Genomic DNA, 18,504 nt, shown 5'->3' with positions numbered 1-18,504 from the left:
GTGCTGATGTCTTGCTCTCGACGAATAACTTCTCCAACTTTACCATTGTCTGGTGCTGAGAATTTGGCTATGTTGAATGCTACTCTCAACTAGAATGCATTGGCTCCAGAGACTGAGGGAAGCAATCTTATTGCTTCACTGGGTAGCATCAGATCCAGTAAAATAGGAATAGGAAATTGAAATCAGAGTTTTTCCAAATGCCTTCAAAATTGAGGCTGTCAACCCCCTACTTAAGAGGCCAAGCTTTGATAGTGAGGTACTAGCTAACTCAGGCCTATATCAGATCTTCCCTTGTTGGGCAATACTGTTGAGAAAGTCATTTTCAACCAATTAGCAACTTTCTAGATGAGAACAATATTCTAGAACAGTTAAGTTTTAGAGTAAACCAAGCACACAGGTGGCCCTTATCAAAATTATCAACGACCTTCCGCTCAACACTGATAAGTCTGTTCAAATTCCTCTAGAGCTAAGTACTGCCTTTGACACAGTTGACCACAATGTTCTCCTGGATCTCCTCGATATTTGTGGCCTCTCTGGTAATGCCCTCAGTTGGCTTAGGTCATATATCTTAGAGAAATTTTTTTGTCTTGTTCAGGATACCATTTTTCTAAGAGATACACTATAGCTTTTGGTGTTGCTCAGGGAGGTTATCTTGGTCCCCTCCGCTTCCCCTTATACATGTTCCCTTTAGGAGACATTATTACAGAGCATAAACTTGTTTGCCATAGTTAAGCAGATGACACACAATTGTGTATCTCAGTTGAGCCTGATGATGATAACCCCCCATCTTCTCTGATTCCTGGTATGGCTGCAATAAACAAATGGATGAGCAATAATTTCCTAAAACGGAACTGAGATAAAACTGAAGTAACTATGGTTAGTCCCAAAGCCAGAAGCGATAAACTTAGGAACTTATCTCTCCTTGTAAAATCAGAAGTATCAAGCCAGGGTGTTATTCTTGATTCAGATTTGAACTTTAAATTCCACGTAAAGAAAGTGATCAGAGTAGCATTCCTACACTTAAGAAATATTGCAAAGGTACATTTGTTTCTGTCACATATTGATACTTAAACTAATTCATGCTATTATATTGAATAGACTAGATTACTGCAATGCACTTTTTACTGGCCTTCCAAAGCAAACTAATGACAAGCATCAACTCATTCAGAATGCCACTGCTAGATTTTTAACTAAAACCAGGATGAGGCAACATTTCACTACTGTCCTAGCTACTCTGCGTTAGCTTTCTGTATCGTTTAGTATTCCTATTACAGTTTGCTTACTTATTTTTAAATCTCTTAATGGTCTAGGAATGGAGTACATCACAGAATAATTTTCATTTTATAATCCTGCTCGAGATCTCAGATCTTGTGCTGCTGGTCTCTTAACTTTAAACAATCTCCCTCAAAAGATAATTGGCAGGTCAGCCAATTTTGAATTACGGCTTCTAAGCTGTGAAATTCAATATCTAAAACAATAAGAGCACAGATTCAGTTGACACCTTTAAACGTCAGCTCAAAACCTATTTATTTAACCCTACTTTTAACTAACATCTTTTTGTCTTTTATTTTCATGGTTTTTTAAATTTTAGTTTCATGTTTGCAGTTTACCCCATTGCAAACACTTTGAGCTATATTATCTGTATGAAAATTGCTCTATAAATAAGTCATTATTATTATTACTACTACTACTTTGAAGCCCAAAAGCTGGCTTGGCCCTGAAACACAAGCAATAACATGCCCTACTACTGAAGAACATTGGATCTCAAATTTAATTTAGTTAGAGGAAATTAAATACAGGTTTCCCCCGCAATCCAAAGGTAGAGCATTCCTATGAAACGGTTCGTAAGCTGGAATGTCATAAAGTGAATAAGCAATTACCATTTATTTATATGGGAAAAATTTTGAGCGTTCCCAGACCCCAAAAAAGAACCTACAAAATCATGCCAAATAACACATAAAACCTAAAATAACAGTAACATATAGTAAAAGCAGGAATGATATGATAATACACAGCCTATATAAATAGAAATACTTTTCTGCAATCATTGCAGCACTGTCTAGCACAGCGAAATTCTCACTATGTAGCGCTACTAGCGTAGCAGAAGCAGTCTCTCCAGTAACTACCTCCAGCAGTCTCTACCTTTAACTTCAAGCTTCGCAACACTTTCACCACCATCTTCCAGTGCTTTCTGTTACAGGTTATTAAAAAAAACTGACTGATTTCTTCTTAAGTATAAGATAACTTAATAGAACACCACGCTTTGTACACCCATCAATCCACTCAAACAATAGACTTTACATTTTATCCATTATTGGATACCAACTAAGAGAGACCACTTCGCTACGAGCAGAACCAACAGTAACATTGGCAGCTTTCAAGATTCTTTCTCTCTGCTTATAAATAGTGTGAATGGTTCAACGCACGGGCAATGTCCTTGCTTCGTTCACCAGGATCGAAACGCTTAATTATGTCTAGTTGTATGCTAAGTCTAACACCCTTACGAGCTCTTTTAGGTTTTTCCGATACCTTAGAACTTACCTAGCTAACAGATGCACAAAATAAATCGACATAAAGCACAGATGCTCACAGGCACACGTTTAAGCAGTGGCGGCTAAAATGCAGTTCCTGGGGAGAAGCTTGGCTGCTCGGGGCGCGCACTACCTTTTCTCGTATCGGTGAAAATACCTTCTGTTAGTGAAAACAGGTAACTAATGTAGGTCTTTCGTAACAGCAAGGTGTCGTAAAGTGAACATTCGAAAAACGGGGGCCACCTGGAAAAGTAAAGTGAGTTTTTGGGGCCATGTTGTGGTAGCTGATGCATAAAACTCTATCCTATCTTAATACTTGGATTTATTTTCCAGCAATCAAAACTTGCTCTTGATCCTTCCCTTCATACTGAAGTAGCATTAATGGTTCTAGAAGCATATCAGAAGTACCTCACTGACAAACCTTACAGTGGATTTATCTCTGAAAGCATAAAGCAGGTAATGTGGAGATCATTTTTTGGATAATGCTGTAAAATATGTCATAGTTTGCCTGTTGCATGTTATTGGCAAAAACACTTGAACATGATGAAAATCCTAACTCTGCCATGGACTCTGCCAAGCCCAACTACTAAAGTAGGAGGGTTAGGCATGAGACTAGCAGCCCCATTTTGTGAAAACCCAGAGTTACAGAAAAGCTAAAAGAGGCTCCAAAGACCTTATCTGGGGAAGGATCTTTGAGAATGGGCTACCGCTGGGGACAACTTGAGAGACTGGCCCAGGATAGAGAACTCTGGTGAGCTGCTTTCAGTAGCCTGTGCTCCAGCGGGTGAAGGCTCAGAAGAAAATGATGAAAATCTGAATTAGTGAAGAATGTATCCATGCAAGTGGACCATTTATAATGTCGTCATTCACTTCCAAAAATTTTCTAAAAGAATCTTTGAAAAGTGTTCTTGAAGTATGATAGTTTTTAAGCCTTGTATATGTTGAAGTATTTCAATTTAAAGTGATAAGATATGTTTATACCTCTGTTAAAAGATAAGTGGTTACTAAACTATTAGATTTTCAGAACTAATTATTATTAATACTTTCATTTATTTGTATTAATCTTAGGTATCCTACTTAGCTAGTGTTGTTCGCCTGAACCAGACTCCGGAGGCCTTATTTAATCACTGGGCATGGGAATTGGTTGTCAGATTGAAGCTACACAGTAGCCATTCATACAGTGACCAGGGCTGGACACCTATCAGTAACCCCTCCACTGCACCAGAAATGAATGAGTTACCAGCCCTCCATCCACTTTTTAAAGCTGTAAAAGCTGGCATTCCTATTGGTTGTTATCTTGCACTTTCAATAACGTCAATAGGTCACAGGTACGTCAAGTTATAAAGTATTAGGAATTTTAGATTTTAAAATTAGTTATGACAAGGATTTTATTTCTCTTTTTTCAGTGGCAGAGATGCTGCTGCTGCCACATAGCTCCAATGACTTGGAGTTGATTCTAACCTCGGGTAACTTTTTGTTTGACTGCATGAGTTACCTCCAGGAGTCTCATTCCTTCCCCTATCCTGAAGACATGCTAGTAGGTAAACAGACTGTAGCGCACTTGGTTAAGAAGCAAATTGGAAGGAATTGATAGGAGCAAATATGTTTGAGTAAAATAAAAGAATGGGATTGATGAATTGATTTGGAAGCTAGCAGAAGCTTCATAGACTAAATGGCCTAATTCTTTAGCATAAGGTGATATGATAAATATTAATCTCCCAGTCAGTAGCTTTGCTAAGTCATTCATCATTGGAGATGAACAAACAAAAAAGCATCACACACAAAATGCTGGAGGAACTCAGCAGTCCAGGCAGCATCTATGGAAAAGAATAAACAGTTGACATTTTGAGCCGAGACCCTTCACCAGTCCTAATAATGGCAGCAGCAAGAAGAACATGGCCTAGGTGGTGGGGGCTTTCAGAAAGGACTTTGATGTAGTCCTAGCGTGAATGCTGTGTAGCATCTTCCCTGATGGGAATGGAGCAAGCAGTCCAAGAACAAGGTGGGTGGAATTCTTCATGATATTTCTGGCCTTTTTCTGGCACCTTTCTGTATACAAGCCCTTGATGGCGGGTAGGCTGGTGATGCATTGAGCAGTTTTAGAGCCCTCCTGTACACTGCAGTGTAGGTTCTATATTATGAAAGTCACTTGTGAGTGTTTACAAAAAACATATCAATATATGACTATTCTGTGCATTAGTGTTTTGTAAAAGATGAAAATTATTATATCATTGTGTTCAATTAATACAAACTGGAAAATTACTCAATTTCTATAACTGACATTTATCAATTAACAAAATCAAACAGTGGCCAAGGCTACTGATCCAATATGGTAACTCCAGTCTAATGGAAGCTTTTAAAGACCTTCTGTCAATTACTGCATTATTACTGTTTAAACAGATTCATATGGCAGCTTTATATGCTGCTAAGCTTTATTCAAAGATGTGAAATTAGTATTACGCTTTACTGATTCTGTATTTTTTCCACTTAGCGCTGACAAGTTCTGCTCTGAAGGCATAGCTCTTCTGGAAATACTGGTACAGTCAAAGTGTCTTAAAGCAGTAATTCATGTATTAGATAAGATCTTGCCGATCTTCTACCCATGCCAATATTATCTTCTGAAAAATGAACAGTTAAGTAAAAGCTACTTTATTTTGTGCTGAAAAATAATTTTAATAATCATGATGTATTCTTTAAATATATCTGCTGAGTGTATAGTGACTCAAGAACATTTTATAAAATGCATTAAGGCTGCCTTTACAAAGTCAAAAGATGTGACTGGCAGTTGATAGCTTCAAAAAGTGATTGTTGTATATTGCAGGCTAACTAGGGGTAATAATTTCTGTAAAGTACAAATATTTAGTCCATCTTGTTTTATCTACTATTTGACCCCTAATAGCTCAGAATTACATGAATTTTTAATGATTTTCCAAATAAGCATTCAACTTGATTGACGAGGGGTGATCGATAAGTTCGTGGCCTAAAGTAGAAGGAGTCAATTTTAGAAAACCTAGCACATTTATTTTTCACCCTCCCCTAGTGTTGCCACCATGTTCTCATGGACCTCCCTGGGTGATAAGCCCTTGAGACCGAGGTAGCGGATGACTGCACGAAGGCCAATGTTGTCCACTTTCTCAGACAGTACTTGCAATTTTCAATTATCTGAAACAGAAATACCACAGAAGTTGTAACTTCAAACTTTCTGTATAATCGCTCAAAGAATTGAACTGCACGTGCATGTAATGAGAACTGTATAACTCATCTCTTCATACCTCAGGCCACGAACTTATCAATCACTCCTGCTGTGGACCACTTCTGGAGGTCCAAGATGCCGACTTCTACAAAGAAGGATCCGCATGCTCCACGACCGCTGGACTAAGTGTGTAAATGTAGGAGGGGACTATGTTGAAAAATAAATGTGCTAGGTTTTCTTTCTACGTTAGGCCACAGACTTATCAATCACCCCTCGTAATGTGCTTAGATGAAGTATGGAAGCTAATATTCTTACATATTTTGTTTATTTGAAATTTTGAATTGTTAATGTCCCAATAAACCCTTTATGATACAAAGTTCTTTTTTCTCCTTAAACTCCATTCCAGTAAATCAATTCATGGGTATGATTAATGTCATAAAAAAAACTAGTAAGTTTACAACAACATTGCTTATAAAAGCACACATCTTGGACCTCATTGTTGTAACATGAACAAAGTTACCAGAGAGACACAGCTGGTAGATACGAAATAGGCTTGTTTTCTTCAAAATGAGGCTCACCAGATGTCATATTGAGACCCTTTTGGAGGAAGAGGACTGTTTAACCCAATTTTGCTTCATTTTGTATGCTAAGTGAGCTTCCATTAGAAGTGGTAGAGGCAGGTTTGACGAGTTTCCAGTAGAAGTGGGAGGCAGGTTCGATATTGTCATTTAAAGTAAAATTGGATAGGTATATGGACAGGAAAGGAATGGAGGGTTATGGGCTGAATGCAGGTCAGTGGGACTAGGTGAGAGTAAGCATTCGGCATGGACTAGAAGGGCCAAGATGGCCTGTTTCCATGCTGTAATTGTTATATGGTTATAAAGATTAAAGGACAATTCTATATTTACAATATATCTACAATGCTTCCTTTGAATTACGTATAACTTTCACACCTCCTTCTTCGCAACCATACCAAAGACACCCAAGATGAATGCTAAACCAACATTGTCTGGTTTTCCAATTAATTGCATTTCGCAACTCTAAGAACTTATTATCCGGAGCTATATTTTAAATTTAATCTATAGTCCATATTCAGATCCGAAGGTTGGTTGCTTAAGTTAATTATTTTGCTGTACAACCCCAGTCCAGAATTTGCTCTAACACCCACTTATCAGGAATAATGAAATACACTTAAATAGTGAAGTAGACTAGCTGGATGTGTCACTCATGTGAATTTGCGTTTGCATATAAGCATTTAAAGACAAAAAAGACTTAACTCTTCCGTCTGTATTCTTCATGATATTACAATAATATCTTATGGGAACTGTGTGATTGTCATTTAGGATTAGGAATCTTTAGTGTGAAAGAAATGGGAGAAAACTCACTATGATTCATTTCTATCTTCCGCAGGTTTTTATTGACTTTACAGCTTTTTCTGCAGACTGACAGTGTTGTGCCTCAGGGAGTGACTCAGCAAATGACTCAGAAAGTGGCACAACATTTAACTGGTATCACTTATGGTGAAAACATTAAATTATTAAACAGTATGATCCAGGTAGGAAAGGCACATTAATTACGTTTCAAAAAACAGCGAAAATTATTAAACACATCATAGTAAACAATATAATCATATTAAAAGATGAGCTTGTAATTCTGTGATGCTGTTCATTGCCTCTGGACATCCCATGTCATTTCATGAGCAATTAAATGCATTTGGAAGTGCTGTTACTCTGGAGATGTGCAAATTCTTCTGTTAACGGTTCTCTAAAAGATTTGCTTCTTTGGGTTCTATTTAATATTGCTGAGTAATACAGTCAAGATTACATAAGTTGGCTTGACTGATTTGTGGCTCAGTTCCTGTATTGCTGATTAAACAGATTTGAATAAAAGTATGATATTTGTAAAGTACTAGATTTACTGATTTGCACAAATTAATCCCATCAGTTGACACACTATCCCAATTCTGGTTGTACCTGACATATCTGCCTTTTACAGGATGTTAAGATAACACTGTGAGCACAAGTACAGCAGATACTGCATATCTGAAATAAAAGCCAAATGCTGATATACTCATTAGTCAGGGATCATTTGAGGGGAGAGGGAGGGAAAAAGAAAATTAACATTGACCCTTCATCAGAACATGAAACGTTGATTATTTTTCTGTCTCCCTCCCCACACCCACTGACGCTGGTTGATCTCCTGTAAATCAGCCTTCCCCTCAAAAATTATCAGGTTTCCAGTAGATTCCAGTTAATTGAGTTGTTGGTGAATCAGGGTTGTGACTTATTTGGAACAACTCTTAAAAGAACACAGACTAATTGAGAAAATTTCTGGTATTCCCTTCTTTTTTTGGGACATCATGACACTTAACTGGGGCAGGAAACTGTTGCCGAACAGGTTGTACCTAATGTCAGCCAAGGGTACTTGTGTAGATGCTACACCATGCTTAGAGCAAAATGCTTTTCTAATACTGTCAGTCATCTTTTTCCTATACAAAAAGCGGTGATTTTTTTTGACACTGTAAGTTCATAAGAAATGAGCAATAAGACAATTCAGACCTGATTTGCTCACGGTGGGTTCAAGCATTCAGACTTTGAGATGCCAGAAATGGCTGGAGTGAAAATGAAATTATTTCACTACAAAGAGTTTGAAGGTTTCACAATCTTCTTTAATGAAGATTGTCAATAGCATTGTATGAAGTCAATCCATTATCTACACTCTGTATCTGCGCTGATTTTGTTCATTGCATATATTGGATGAATTCATCTGTTGTAAACTACTAGGAACTAATACACAGTTTTATATTGCTAGTGTTCTACTTCATGTATTTCATTTAAATACAGTCTGTTACTCAGTTTGTCTTTTTTATAACTATTTCTAAGAAACTTTGGCTGGTTGGGGCGGCTACTTAATTGGGCTAAGATGTACCGGTCCTGATTTGTTGGAGTTAATCTAAATCCACTGTATTGCATTTTAATGAAATATAAGCATCTTGCTCTTCGTAATCTGTTGATAAAGATTTTTTTTATTTTTGGAGTCAAAAACAAAGCTTTTGCATAATTTATAGTTATAAATGAAAACCTATTATTGATGTTTTGAGGTGATAACTCAACTGAAGCAACTTTTTTTGTAAAGATTAACCATTTGTATGGATGTATTTCACATTCAGTAAGTCTCATTAGTGTTTAACTGTTAAGGTAGATAATAAATTATAGACTGGAGGTTTTTCTTGTTTTTTTTTATCACACTTGGAGTTACTTTATGTTTCTCCATTCCCACTTTTTAATTACGTCTATTGTACTTGCTGAACTTATATAGTTTCAAAAATATGAGGCTGCAATTCTTCATTCATGCATTGCAGAGGCATTGATGATTGGACAGACCCCAAAGCATTTTGCACTTTAGAGCTGCCAGCTCCAGGTCTTGAATGAGTACAGGTGCAGAGTAAGAATTGGAATGTACTAAGGAGGAATTTGGATGGAGTGGAGGGGAGTATGGCGAGTGGGGGGCAGGTATACTGAGGGTGGCTTAAGGAAAAGTCAACTCTTAGTGTCATCTTCAGTATACAAATGTAAAAAAGAACAAAATAATTGTTATTCCAGATCTGATTTAGCACTAACAAAACACAAAAAGATAAATAACAAATAATAAAAGAAACACAATATATATAAATAGTTAAGATAGCTATTCTATATTTTCAGAAGGTTAAGTTATGGTTGTGTATTTAAGAATGCAAAATATTCAGCATGTAAACTTTTTTTTCTCTCAGCATTTTTAGTCGTTGATTTGATGCAATATTCTAAAAGAAATTAAACAATGCTCATCTTCACAGACTCATATTGTGGAAAGCAGTAAACCCGGCAGAGTGGGAGCTGGTGTTATTTTGGAATTCTGGATTCACGTCTTGACAAATCAGCACTTGTGGCACAGAGATAAAACTGTTTTGTTTCTAATGGACAATCTATGCAAGACAGCATTTCTTCACCGACAGGAAGACTGTTTGCAAAAGTCACTTTACCAACTACACAAGGTAGCTCACAAATTATATATTCAAATGTAAAGTAACCTAATTTAAATTGATTCAATCAAAATTGAAACTTGCATTTGGTTTCATACAAAAAATAGAACAGCCAACTAATTAGAACAGTTATAAACCATCCGTTGGTGCTTTAATTTTGAAATATTAACATCAGCATTTACACTGCAAGATTATGCACAAGGTTATTAAAATGAATATTTGATTTGAGAATATTAATTTAATGTCAATTTGTACCTCCCTTTTAAAAATGTATAATGTTAATAAAATCTGGTACAAGTAAATCCAGATATATGGTGTAATTTTTATCAGTCGTTTTCTTATTGTCAAATGTTTAGAATGCTCTTGGATACCACAGTGATCGTGGATTACTGACTTCATTCATGAACTGGATGTTAGCTGGCAACATAACACCATCATTTATTGAAGGCAATGCCACTGCAACTGAGGTATATGCTTATAATAACTCCATAAAGTTTTCACTCATAGAAGCTTACCACTCATTTAAAGACTCCACCTTTATTTCACTTGCTGGGTGTGTTCTGAACATCTGCCTATTGCTGAGATGTGAGTACCTAACTATAGTTAGGGTTTCCTGATTATTTTTGGCAAAGTAATAATTTTGAGTAGTCAGAATCAAGTTATCTTGTGTGCCCTGGCCCAGCCTCAATAGACATGAAATTATGGATTGACCATAAGCTGCTTAAGTTAACTTTAATTATAATATGACTTTTTTATTATAATAAAAATATATGTAATAAAAAAGTGCAAAAGAAGAACAAAGATAGTGAGGTAACATTTGTGTGTTCATTGTCTGTTCAGAAACGTGATGGCAGAGGGGAGGAAGCTGTTCCTGAAACATTGACCATGTATCTTCAGGCTCTCTGATGGTAGTAATGAGAAGATGACATGTTTTTGGTGGTGGGGGTCCTTAATGATAGATGCCTCCTTTTTGAGGCGGCACCTTGATGGTGCAAAGGCTTTATATCAAAGCTTTGACCCCTTTATATTGAAGCTATGCCGCCCCAGTTCCAGATTTCTCCAGTATGACTAAATAACTTTGCAATCTCAAGCCAGGAATATTCTGCTAGACTATTTATTAAGATTTAATACACTCGTCCTTCTCTAAGGGCCTAATGCAGAGTGCAAACTTTTGCAAAGAAAAGCATTTGTAAAACAGTGACTGAGTCTGAATATTTGCTTAGTAGTATAATATTTACGCAGCTTTTAAAAGAATATTTATTTTATAGGTGTGGTTTTCCTGGATCATATTCAATATGGAGGCAATTTTTGAAGAAGATTCCCAACTCCGTAGGTATATGGAACTTGAATTAATTAGCAATTCTTCAGTAACTCCAGATCAAGCCTTAAAGGTTTGTATTTCATTACTGTGTTAGCTAATTATACATAATTTAGTTTAATAAGTGTAACAAGCTGTAAGGTTTCACTGCTAATGTAATGGCTTCTCTGTAATGTTCCACTGCTGAGGTAACGGTTTCTCTGTAGCAGCAATGTTTGGGTTATGACTAAAATGTTGCAAAGTGGTTCAATGTGCTGGACTTGAGGAGCATACCAGATATTACCAGATCCCATGAGTGAGGTTGCCAAAGCATTTATATGTCCCCTGGGATTTTTCCAGTTCAAAAGGATGCACCAGGGCACCTCAGGAGCTCTTGCAACCTTGCAGTGAGTCATGGAGAAGACAGTGGGGGATATGAACTTGCTTGAGGTATTGGTATATCTGGATGACCTCATAGTATTTGGAAGAATATGAAGCGAGGCTGCTGAAGGTGTTGGGTCGCCTGAAAGTTGAAGGGTTAAAACTTTCCCTGGACAAGTGCCAGTTCTGCCAAACATCTGTTAGCTTTGTTGGGTACATAGTGTCACTGGATGGAGCAGGTGTAGATCCAGCTAAGATAGAGGTGGTTACCACTTGGCCAAGACCCCAGACTGTGAGCCCTCGCTCTGCGCTTGTTCCTCGGGTTCTGTGGTTACTGTCAGAGGTTCGTGAAAGGCTACCCGTTGACACAGCTTCTGTGCAATTACCCTCCATTGGGGAAGAAAGGGAGGGGGAAGAAGAGGACAGGAAGGTGGAGAGTATCTTTGCCCATCATAGCCCTTTGGACTGAGGTGGGATGCAAAATGTGAAGAAGGATTTCAGTCGCTGAAGGAACTGCTGACCCAGGCACCAGTACTGGCTTTTGCAGAAGCCCGGTTACCATATGTACTGCACACAGATACCAACCGAGAGGGTTTAGGGGGCATCCTGTATCAATCGAGGCCTGTGGCATTTGTCAGCCAGAGTCTGTCACCCTCGGAGAAAAACTATCCCACGCACAAGTTGGAATTTCTGGTGTTGAAATGGGCGGTGGTGGATAAGCAAGTGACTACCTCTATGAGGCCAAGTTTGAGGTGAAGATGGACAACAACCCCTAACTTATATCCAGACCTCGGTGGTTGGCAGCGTTGTCTGCCTATGATTTCAGCCTGACATACCGGCTGGGAAGCAGGAATATTGATGCTGATGCTTTGTCCCGACGGGCACATGAGGGACTGGTCAGGGACAAAGAGTGGAAGAGTGTTCCTGCCACGGGGGTGAAGGGCATATGTTATTTTGCCATCACTGTGAAGGCAGAGGAAAAGGAGAGGGAGGATCAAGTGGTAGATAAATTGGGAGGTTCTGATGATGCCATCCCCCAAGTTTACTGTAACCTGAATACTCTGAAGACAAATCAGCAACTAAAATTGAGTTCTGAGAAGGTAACAGCAGCTCAGTGAGATGATCTGGGCATTGGTACCATTTGGGGGGCGGTTGAAAAGGGAGACGTGGCTCAGGCAGAGAAGATGAAACACACGTCAGTGCCTCCATTACTGAAAGAATGACCTCAGTCCCGACCAACCTCGGCGTTGTCAGCTGGTTCTGCCTGAGAAGTATCAAAGGACTGCGTTAAAGTCACTTCATGATGATTCTGAACATTTGGGGGCAGAAAAGACCTATAGATTGCTCAGAGACCGGTTTTACTGGCCTCGAATGAAGTTGGAGGTCGAAGAATACTGCAAGTCGTGCATTCGATGCATATGGAGGAAGACACCGCCTACGCGGGCACTCCCTTGTCCCACTTGCAGAGTGCAGGGTCTCTGGACCTGGTGTGTATGGATTTCCTGTCCATAGAACCCGATGCCAGCAACACGGCGAGCATCTTAGTCATCACGGACCAGTACACCAGATATGCTCAGGCTTTTCCTACCAAGGACCAGAGGGCATCTACGGTGGCAAAAGTGTTATGGGAGAAGTATTTAATCTATTATGGCCTTCCCAGGTGAATACATAGTGACCAGGGACGGGATTTCAAGAGCAGACTCATTCATGAGTTACTGGGCATGCTTGGAGTTGAGAAGTCGAGGACCACGACCTATCACTCACAGGGTTATCCCCAACCAGAGAGGTTTAATCAGACCTTGCTAGACATGCTCGGGACACTGAAGATCAGCAAGAAGATCAGGTAGAGTCAGCATATTGGGCGTCTGGTTCAGTTACAACTGTACATGAAATGAAGCTACTGGGGTACTCATCATATTATTTGATATTTAGGGGTGAGGCAAGATTGCCTATTGACCTTTGTTTTGGGACTGATGAGGGTAACTTACCCCCGAAGACTTAACTGAAGTATGTGTCTGATATGAGAAGAGAGTTAAAAAGGGCTTATGAATTAGCAGGGGTCGCGGCCGCCAAGCGAAATCAAGGAAATAAGAAGAGATATGTTCAAAAGGTGAAGTTCTCCCAACTGCTGCTGGGAGTCTACAGAGTCCTCATAAGGAATTTGGGGCTACCTGGAAAGCATAAGTTGGCTGACTGTTGGGCAGCTACGCCCTATGTGGTGGAGAGTCAAATGCCAAACCTACCAGTTTTCTGGGTGAAACCAGAGGTTGGGAATGGGCCTGTTAAGATTCTCCATCGGAACCACCTACTGTCAATGATGCAGGGAGACCCAGAGCCTGACTTGGAGCCTACATCTAAAAAGAGGACTCTTCGGAAACAAGGGGCAACTACAGGGCCTACAGCAGGAGAGGTTAGGCCGGCTCCTACCCCGAGAGGGATACTGATTCAGAGGATGAGGACCTGGATGTGTGGTATGTGCTGCCTTTCGCTAACTCCCCGTTGACTGAGGAAGAAACTCCCGATCATTCTCCCGCTGTCTGGTGAAATGTGGGGTTGGGGGGGGGGCTAGCTGTGGGTAGCCTGGGTTGCAACGGGACTCTGCAGGGGAAGAAGCGGGGCTTGGCCACGAGACGGGGGCGCTGAGTTGCAGGTGGGCACGAGTGATAGGTTGGGGGAGGCCTTGCCGGGTAGACCGGAAGTATCCCCAGTATCCTGAAGAGTTAGATGCTGGGGTGCAAAGGTCTCAGAGAATTAGGAGACCACCAGATAAGCTGGCCTGAGTAGCACCAGGGGAGCAGAGCGTGATCCTACCGTTTTGGGGAGCTATGTCACTGCCTTGTGCTCTTGGATTGGACTTTGTGTTTTGCAGGAAGGGTTGGCGAATTATCTCAGCATCATGAGGACATGACTAAATTTGGTGGGGGGAGAGTGTAACATGTTGTAAGGTTTCACTGCTAATGTAATGGCTTCTCTGTAGCAGCAATGTTTGGGTTATGGCTAGAAGTAACGGGTCATGTTGGCCAACAAGCAGGATTTTGTTCTTTCTTGTGTGTCTGGGAGCCGAGACATCACAGTTTTTTTGCCAGGAGAGATGAGAGAAGACGCAAATGGAGAGAGTTGGTAGACCTTGGACTGAGTGGACTTGGAGTGAGAGTCCGAAGGTCAGCAACGATCGGAGGAGGTCGATAGTGGACGATCGGTCTTATCAGTGAGCTCCAACATTGCGTATTAGACTGTTTCAGGAGAATGGGCCCTTTTTCTTCTTTTGTTTTCTTTACTAACCATATAGTCAAATTAAGAATTATAAAGCTCAGTTTAATCGCATATTATGTACTGTTTGTTGTTTCATGGTACTGATTTAAAACAGGACAGATCGTGTAGCATCCACCCAACCAAGATTTTTTAAGTTTGGCCGGGCCGGGAGCTGTCATCCCCTGTATTAAGCCCCCAGCTAAAGTGAGAGTTACATAAGCCTCTTGCATATTCTAGGTGATCTTAAAGATTTGTTTATATCATTGCTTGAAAACTAGTTTTTTTTTTATTGGAAATAATTTTTTAGATGTTGTAAGGTTATTCATCTTTTGAGTGGATGCCAAATACTGTTATACCTGTAAGTATACTCATAAATGTTATTATTTTTGGGTTGGTCCTGGGATGGACCTGAGCATTTTTCATTCTTTTAAGGCCTAAAACCATAAGCCATTGGAGCAGAATTAGATTATTCAGCTCATCGAGTCTGCTTGGCCATTCCATTATGGTGGATTTATTTTCTCTCTCAACCCTGTTCTCCTGCCTTCTCCCCATAACCTTTGATGCCCAAGAACTTATCAATCTCTGCCTTAAATATACTCAATGGCTTGACTCTACAACCGTAAGTGGCAATGAATTTCACAGGTTCACCATCCTCACATCTCTGGATGAATGTGCAGAGATCTCCCTCTATTCTGAAGCTATACTCTCTAATCCTAGACTCCTCCATTACAGGAAACATCATCTCCACATCCACTCTACCATCTTTTATCAATATGTTACCATTTCAGGTTTATGAATGGCATTTATTCTTTACACCTGTCTTTTTTTCCCTGATGTTTTGAATTTTGTGAAACTTTCATTGCAGTACTGAGGCTGAAGCAGTTATGAGACATAGCTCTCAACAGATATATGGAGAAATTAGAATATCAAATTATGTTAATATTAAATGGTAATTGACTCATAAAATAGAATGAAACCAGCTTTGATCACAGAAGGTTCTGGCCACATAACATCGATCAGGCTTCTATAACTTATAACTTTGGTCTGCATCCTATCAAAGACATTCTTCACCCCTTCCCCTCACTTGAATATTCTTCATTTTCCAGTTTTAATGAAGAGTCTGGGATCTGAAGCATTGAATTTGTTTCTCTCCTCATTTTTGCTGGCCAATCTTCTGAATGTTTCCTGCATTTTCTGTCTTTGTGCTCCAGGTGTGGATCCAGCTAGCTTTTCTCTCTGCTGACAAATACCACATTGATGACCTTATGCAGACTTTAACCATTGATGTCCTGATTAGTATTTCAAGGAATTTCAAAGAATTAAAGAAAAAGGATTCAGAATTAGACCTAAATCCTAAGGCAAATTCAGGTCTGCCTTGGGAATCAGTCATTTCAATTTCTTAATAGTTTGGATTATTTTATGTCATTGAAATTGATCTGTGATTGTCAGTTGCATGTATCTAAAACTTATGAATCATACAACTTTTTTCTCATTCACAGATGAATAAATCAAAGTAATTTCCAACTTATTGCCATAAATGGATGTGGAGAGCAAGTTATTGAGTATGTTTAATGCAGAGGTTGATAGGTTCTTAATTAGTAAGGGTGACAAAAGTTACAGGGAGAAGACAGGAGAATGGAGTTGAGAAGGATAATAAATCAGCCATGGTGGAGCAGACTCGATGGGCTTAATGGTCTATTTCTGCTCCTCTGTCATGGTCTTACACCAATCAGGCTTGCAGCTGTCCATTCGTAGCAGGTGTACCCCTCTTTGGGGTATGGGGTATCAGGGAGAGGTAGTACCTCTGACAGGGAACACGTCGTATTCTTCTGAGTAGTTCATCCGCATTGATCCTCACCTGACGCTCAGCTCTCACCAGTGGTTCCTCGTAGCTGTTGGCATGCAACAGCGGCCACACCCTGGGCAACAGCTTCGACTGGCCGGCAAAATCTGGTGAGACTAGCCCTCGGTGAGTTAGGGCTTGTCTACCTACGCATGTGAAGACTGAATTCGGCGGACTATGCAGAGGAGACCACCATTTGGCGGTCCAATGAGTAGAAAGGTGGACCCAGCAAAGCGTTGTGAAGCGCAATCAGGGCACAGTGAGACACGTAGGACACTGCTGCTATGAGGGTGTCAAGTTCTTAGAACTTATCTTTGATGTCATCTGGTTTGGTCATTGTTGGGGCATATGCGCTGATCAGCAATGCACTCCTCTTATTGCCAAGTGGGAGCCAAAGCATCATCAGGCGATTGTTGATGCCCTCTGGAACCTTGACAAGTTTACGAGCGAGGTGGGATCAGATGGCAAATCGAACGCCAGCCTCGCCGTCGTTCAGTGCTGCTGCGACCACTCCAGAAGAAGGTGTACCCACCACCACGTTCTGTAAGCTGGCCCTTGTCTGCTAGGTGTGTTTCGCTGAGAGCTGCAATGTCCACGTTATAGCGGTCTAGTTCTTTGGCGACCAGTGCTGTTCTTCTTTCTGGTCTGACAGCCTTGGTGATGTCAAGCAGAGTTCGCACGTTCCATGTGCTAAGGTTGAGCATCTTCACTTTCGTCTTCTTTGTAGATCGACCGCTGAGTGGGATCCCCGCCAGCCGCGGTGTGCTGGCCAGGGTAAGATGAAGCAGGCTGTGTTTGAGGCACCTTTTCTAGCCCCTTCCTCCATGGAAGTGAGCAGAGCGATTCCTAAAGAGGACTGCACAGACACCCAGGGGGCTGCCGAGCTCCACTGCTGCTTCATTCCAGCGGAGAATGACCCAATGCCCTGGGCCACCTGTGTGCAGGTTTGTGACTACAGCTTCCAGTGTATCCACACCTGCTGCTTCGCTACTCGCCCATCGCCACAGAGCTTGAAGTTTTTAGCGGAATAGGTTTGGAGTCGTAACTTGCGCTTGACTTGGATTAAAATGAGGGAGAGTTGCACAAATCGTCAGCCTCACTCTTTCGTCCCAACCTATCTGTATCCAGTTGCAAGATGGAGTCAAGGGGTGAATCTATGGAACAATTGTAGTGAGAATTGTTTTTAAAAGCACCACACTTAACAAGTTTAAAAATTACTTAAAAATAATTTAATGATGAAATATAAAATGCATGATTTAAAATGAATGGGAGTAATGTAAATAAATGATACTTGGAATTGGATTTTGTGTTTAAAAGATTATGAAATTGTTTTGATGTAATGATCGACGCCAAATATGTTGTATAAGTGAGAGGGGTAGGCGTAATAAGCTGTAGCTTCAGCCTACACCCTTTTGGTCTGTTTTAAAGAATATCTTTTTTTGTTTTTGTAATTTTGTCTTATGAAATCATCGTTGAAAATGATTTTTGTTATGTTTGTACTGACCGAAGTAAAAAAATTTCATTCATTCATCATGCACCTGTTCACCCAAAGCACGAGGTAGTCCTGTTCCAGCAGCCTCTGGACCAACTCTTATGTTTGGGGTGGGCAGATGGATTTCAGAAAAAGGCAGCAGTTTTATATTTATAGTATAATATCTTCTATAGTATATTTTATTTCCATATTTAACTTATTTTCATGTTTAATTCTAAATAATCCTTGCTTATCATGCTCTATCCTCTAAGCATAAAGGTCAGCCAAAGTTCTGCTCACACCAAGACCCATTCCCCAAAATCACTATTCATGTGGTCTACATTAGCCACACAAAATTTCAATTGCAGTATTTGTATCTTCATTTCAGATTTGTTTTGGCCTTCCCACTCTTTGTAAGCCCCTTCAGTCCACCATCAAGAAAGGTAACTGTACGCTTTTAATGGTGGCTTTTAGTGAGCTTTCAGGTTTTTTTATATAGTTAATGTATCTTCATCTGA

At 40.0% G+C, this 18,504-nt stretch overlaps 1 protein-coding gene across 2 annotated transcripts in view; it reads left to right on the top strand.

Annotated features, from left to right (window-relative positions):
• The window catches only part of epg5 (ectopic P-granules autophagy protein 5 homolog (C. elegans)), a 134,144-nt gene that overhangs the window by 44,934 nt on the left and 70,706 nt on the right, over positions 1 to 18,504 (top strand). For both annotated transcript variants that reach the window (XM_059989479.1, XM_059989478.1), the window contains exons 15-21: positions 2,865 to 2,987; positions 3,600 to 3,859; positions 5,023 to 5,163; positions 7,135 to 7,279; positions 9,557 to 9,754; positions 10,099 to 10,209; positions 11,011 to 11,133. In XM_059989479.1, coding sequence (XP_059845462.1) covers positions 2,865 to 2,987; positions 3,600 to 3,859; positions 5,023 to 5,163; positions 7,135 to 7,279; positions 9,557 to 9,754; positions 10,099 to 10,209; positions 11,011 to 11,133 — 1,101 coding nt within the window. The remainder of the gene's footprint in view (positions 1 to 2,864; positions 2,988 to 3,599; positions 3,860 to 5,022; positions 5,164 to 7,134; positions 7,280 to 9,556; positions 9,755 to 10,098; positions 10,210 to 11,010; positions 11,134 to 18,504) is intronic.

Source organism: Hypanus sabinus, chromosome 14 (assembly GCF_030144855.1).
Source record: "Hypanus sabinus isolate sHypSab1 chromosome 14, sHypSab1.hap1, whole genome shotgun sequence".
Classification (NCBI taxonomy): Eukaryota; Metazoa; Chordata; class Chondrichthyes; order Myliobatiformes; family Dasyatidae; genus Hypanus; species Hypanus sabinus.
This window is presented reverse-complemented; position numbering and strand designations above follow the sequence as displayed.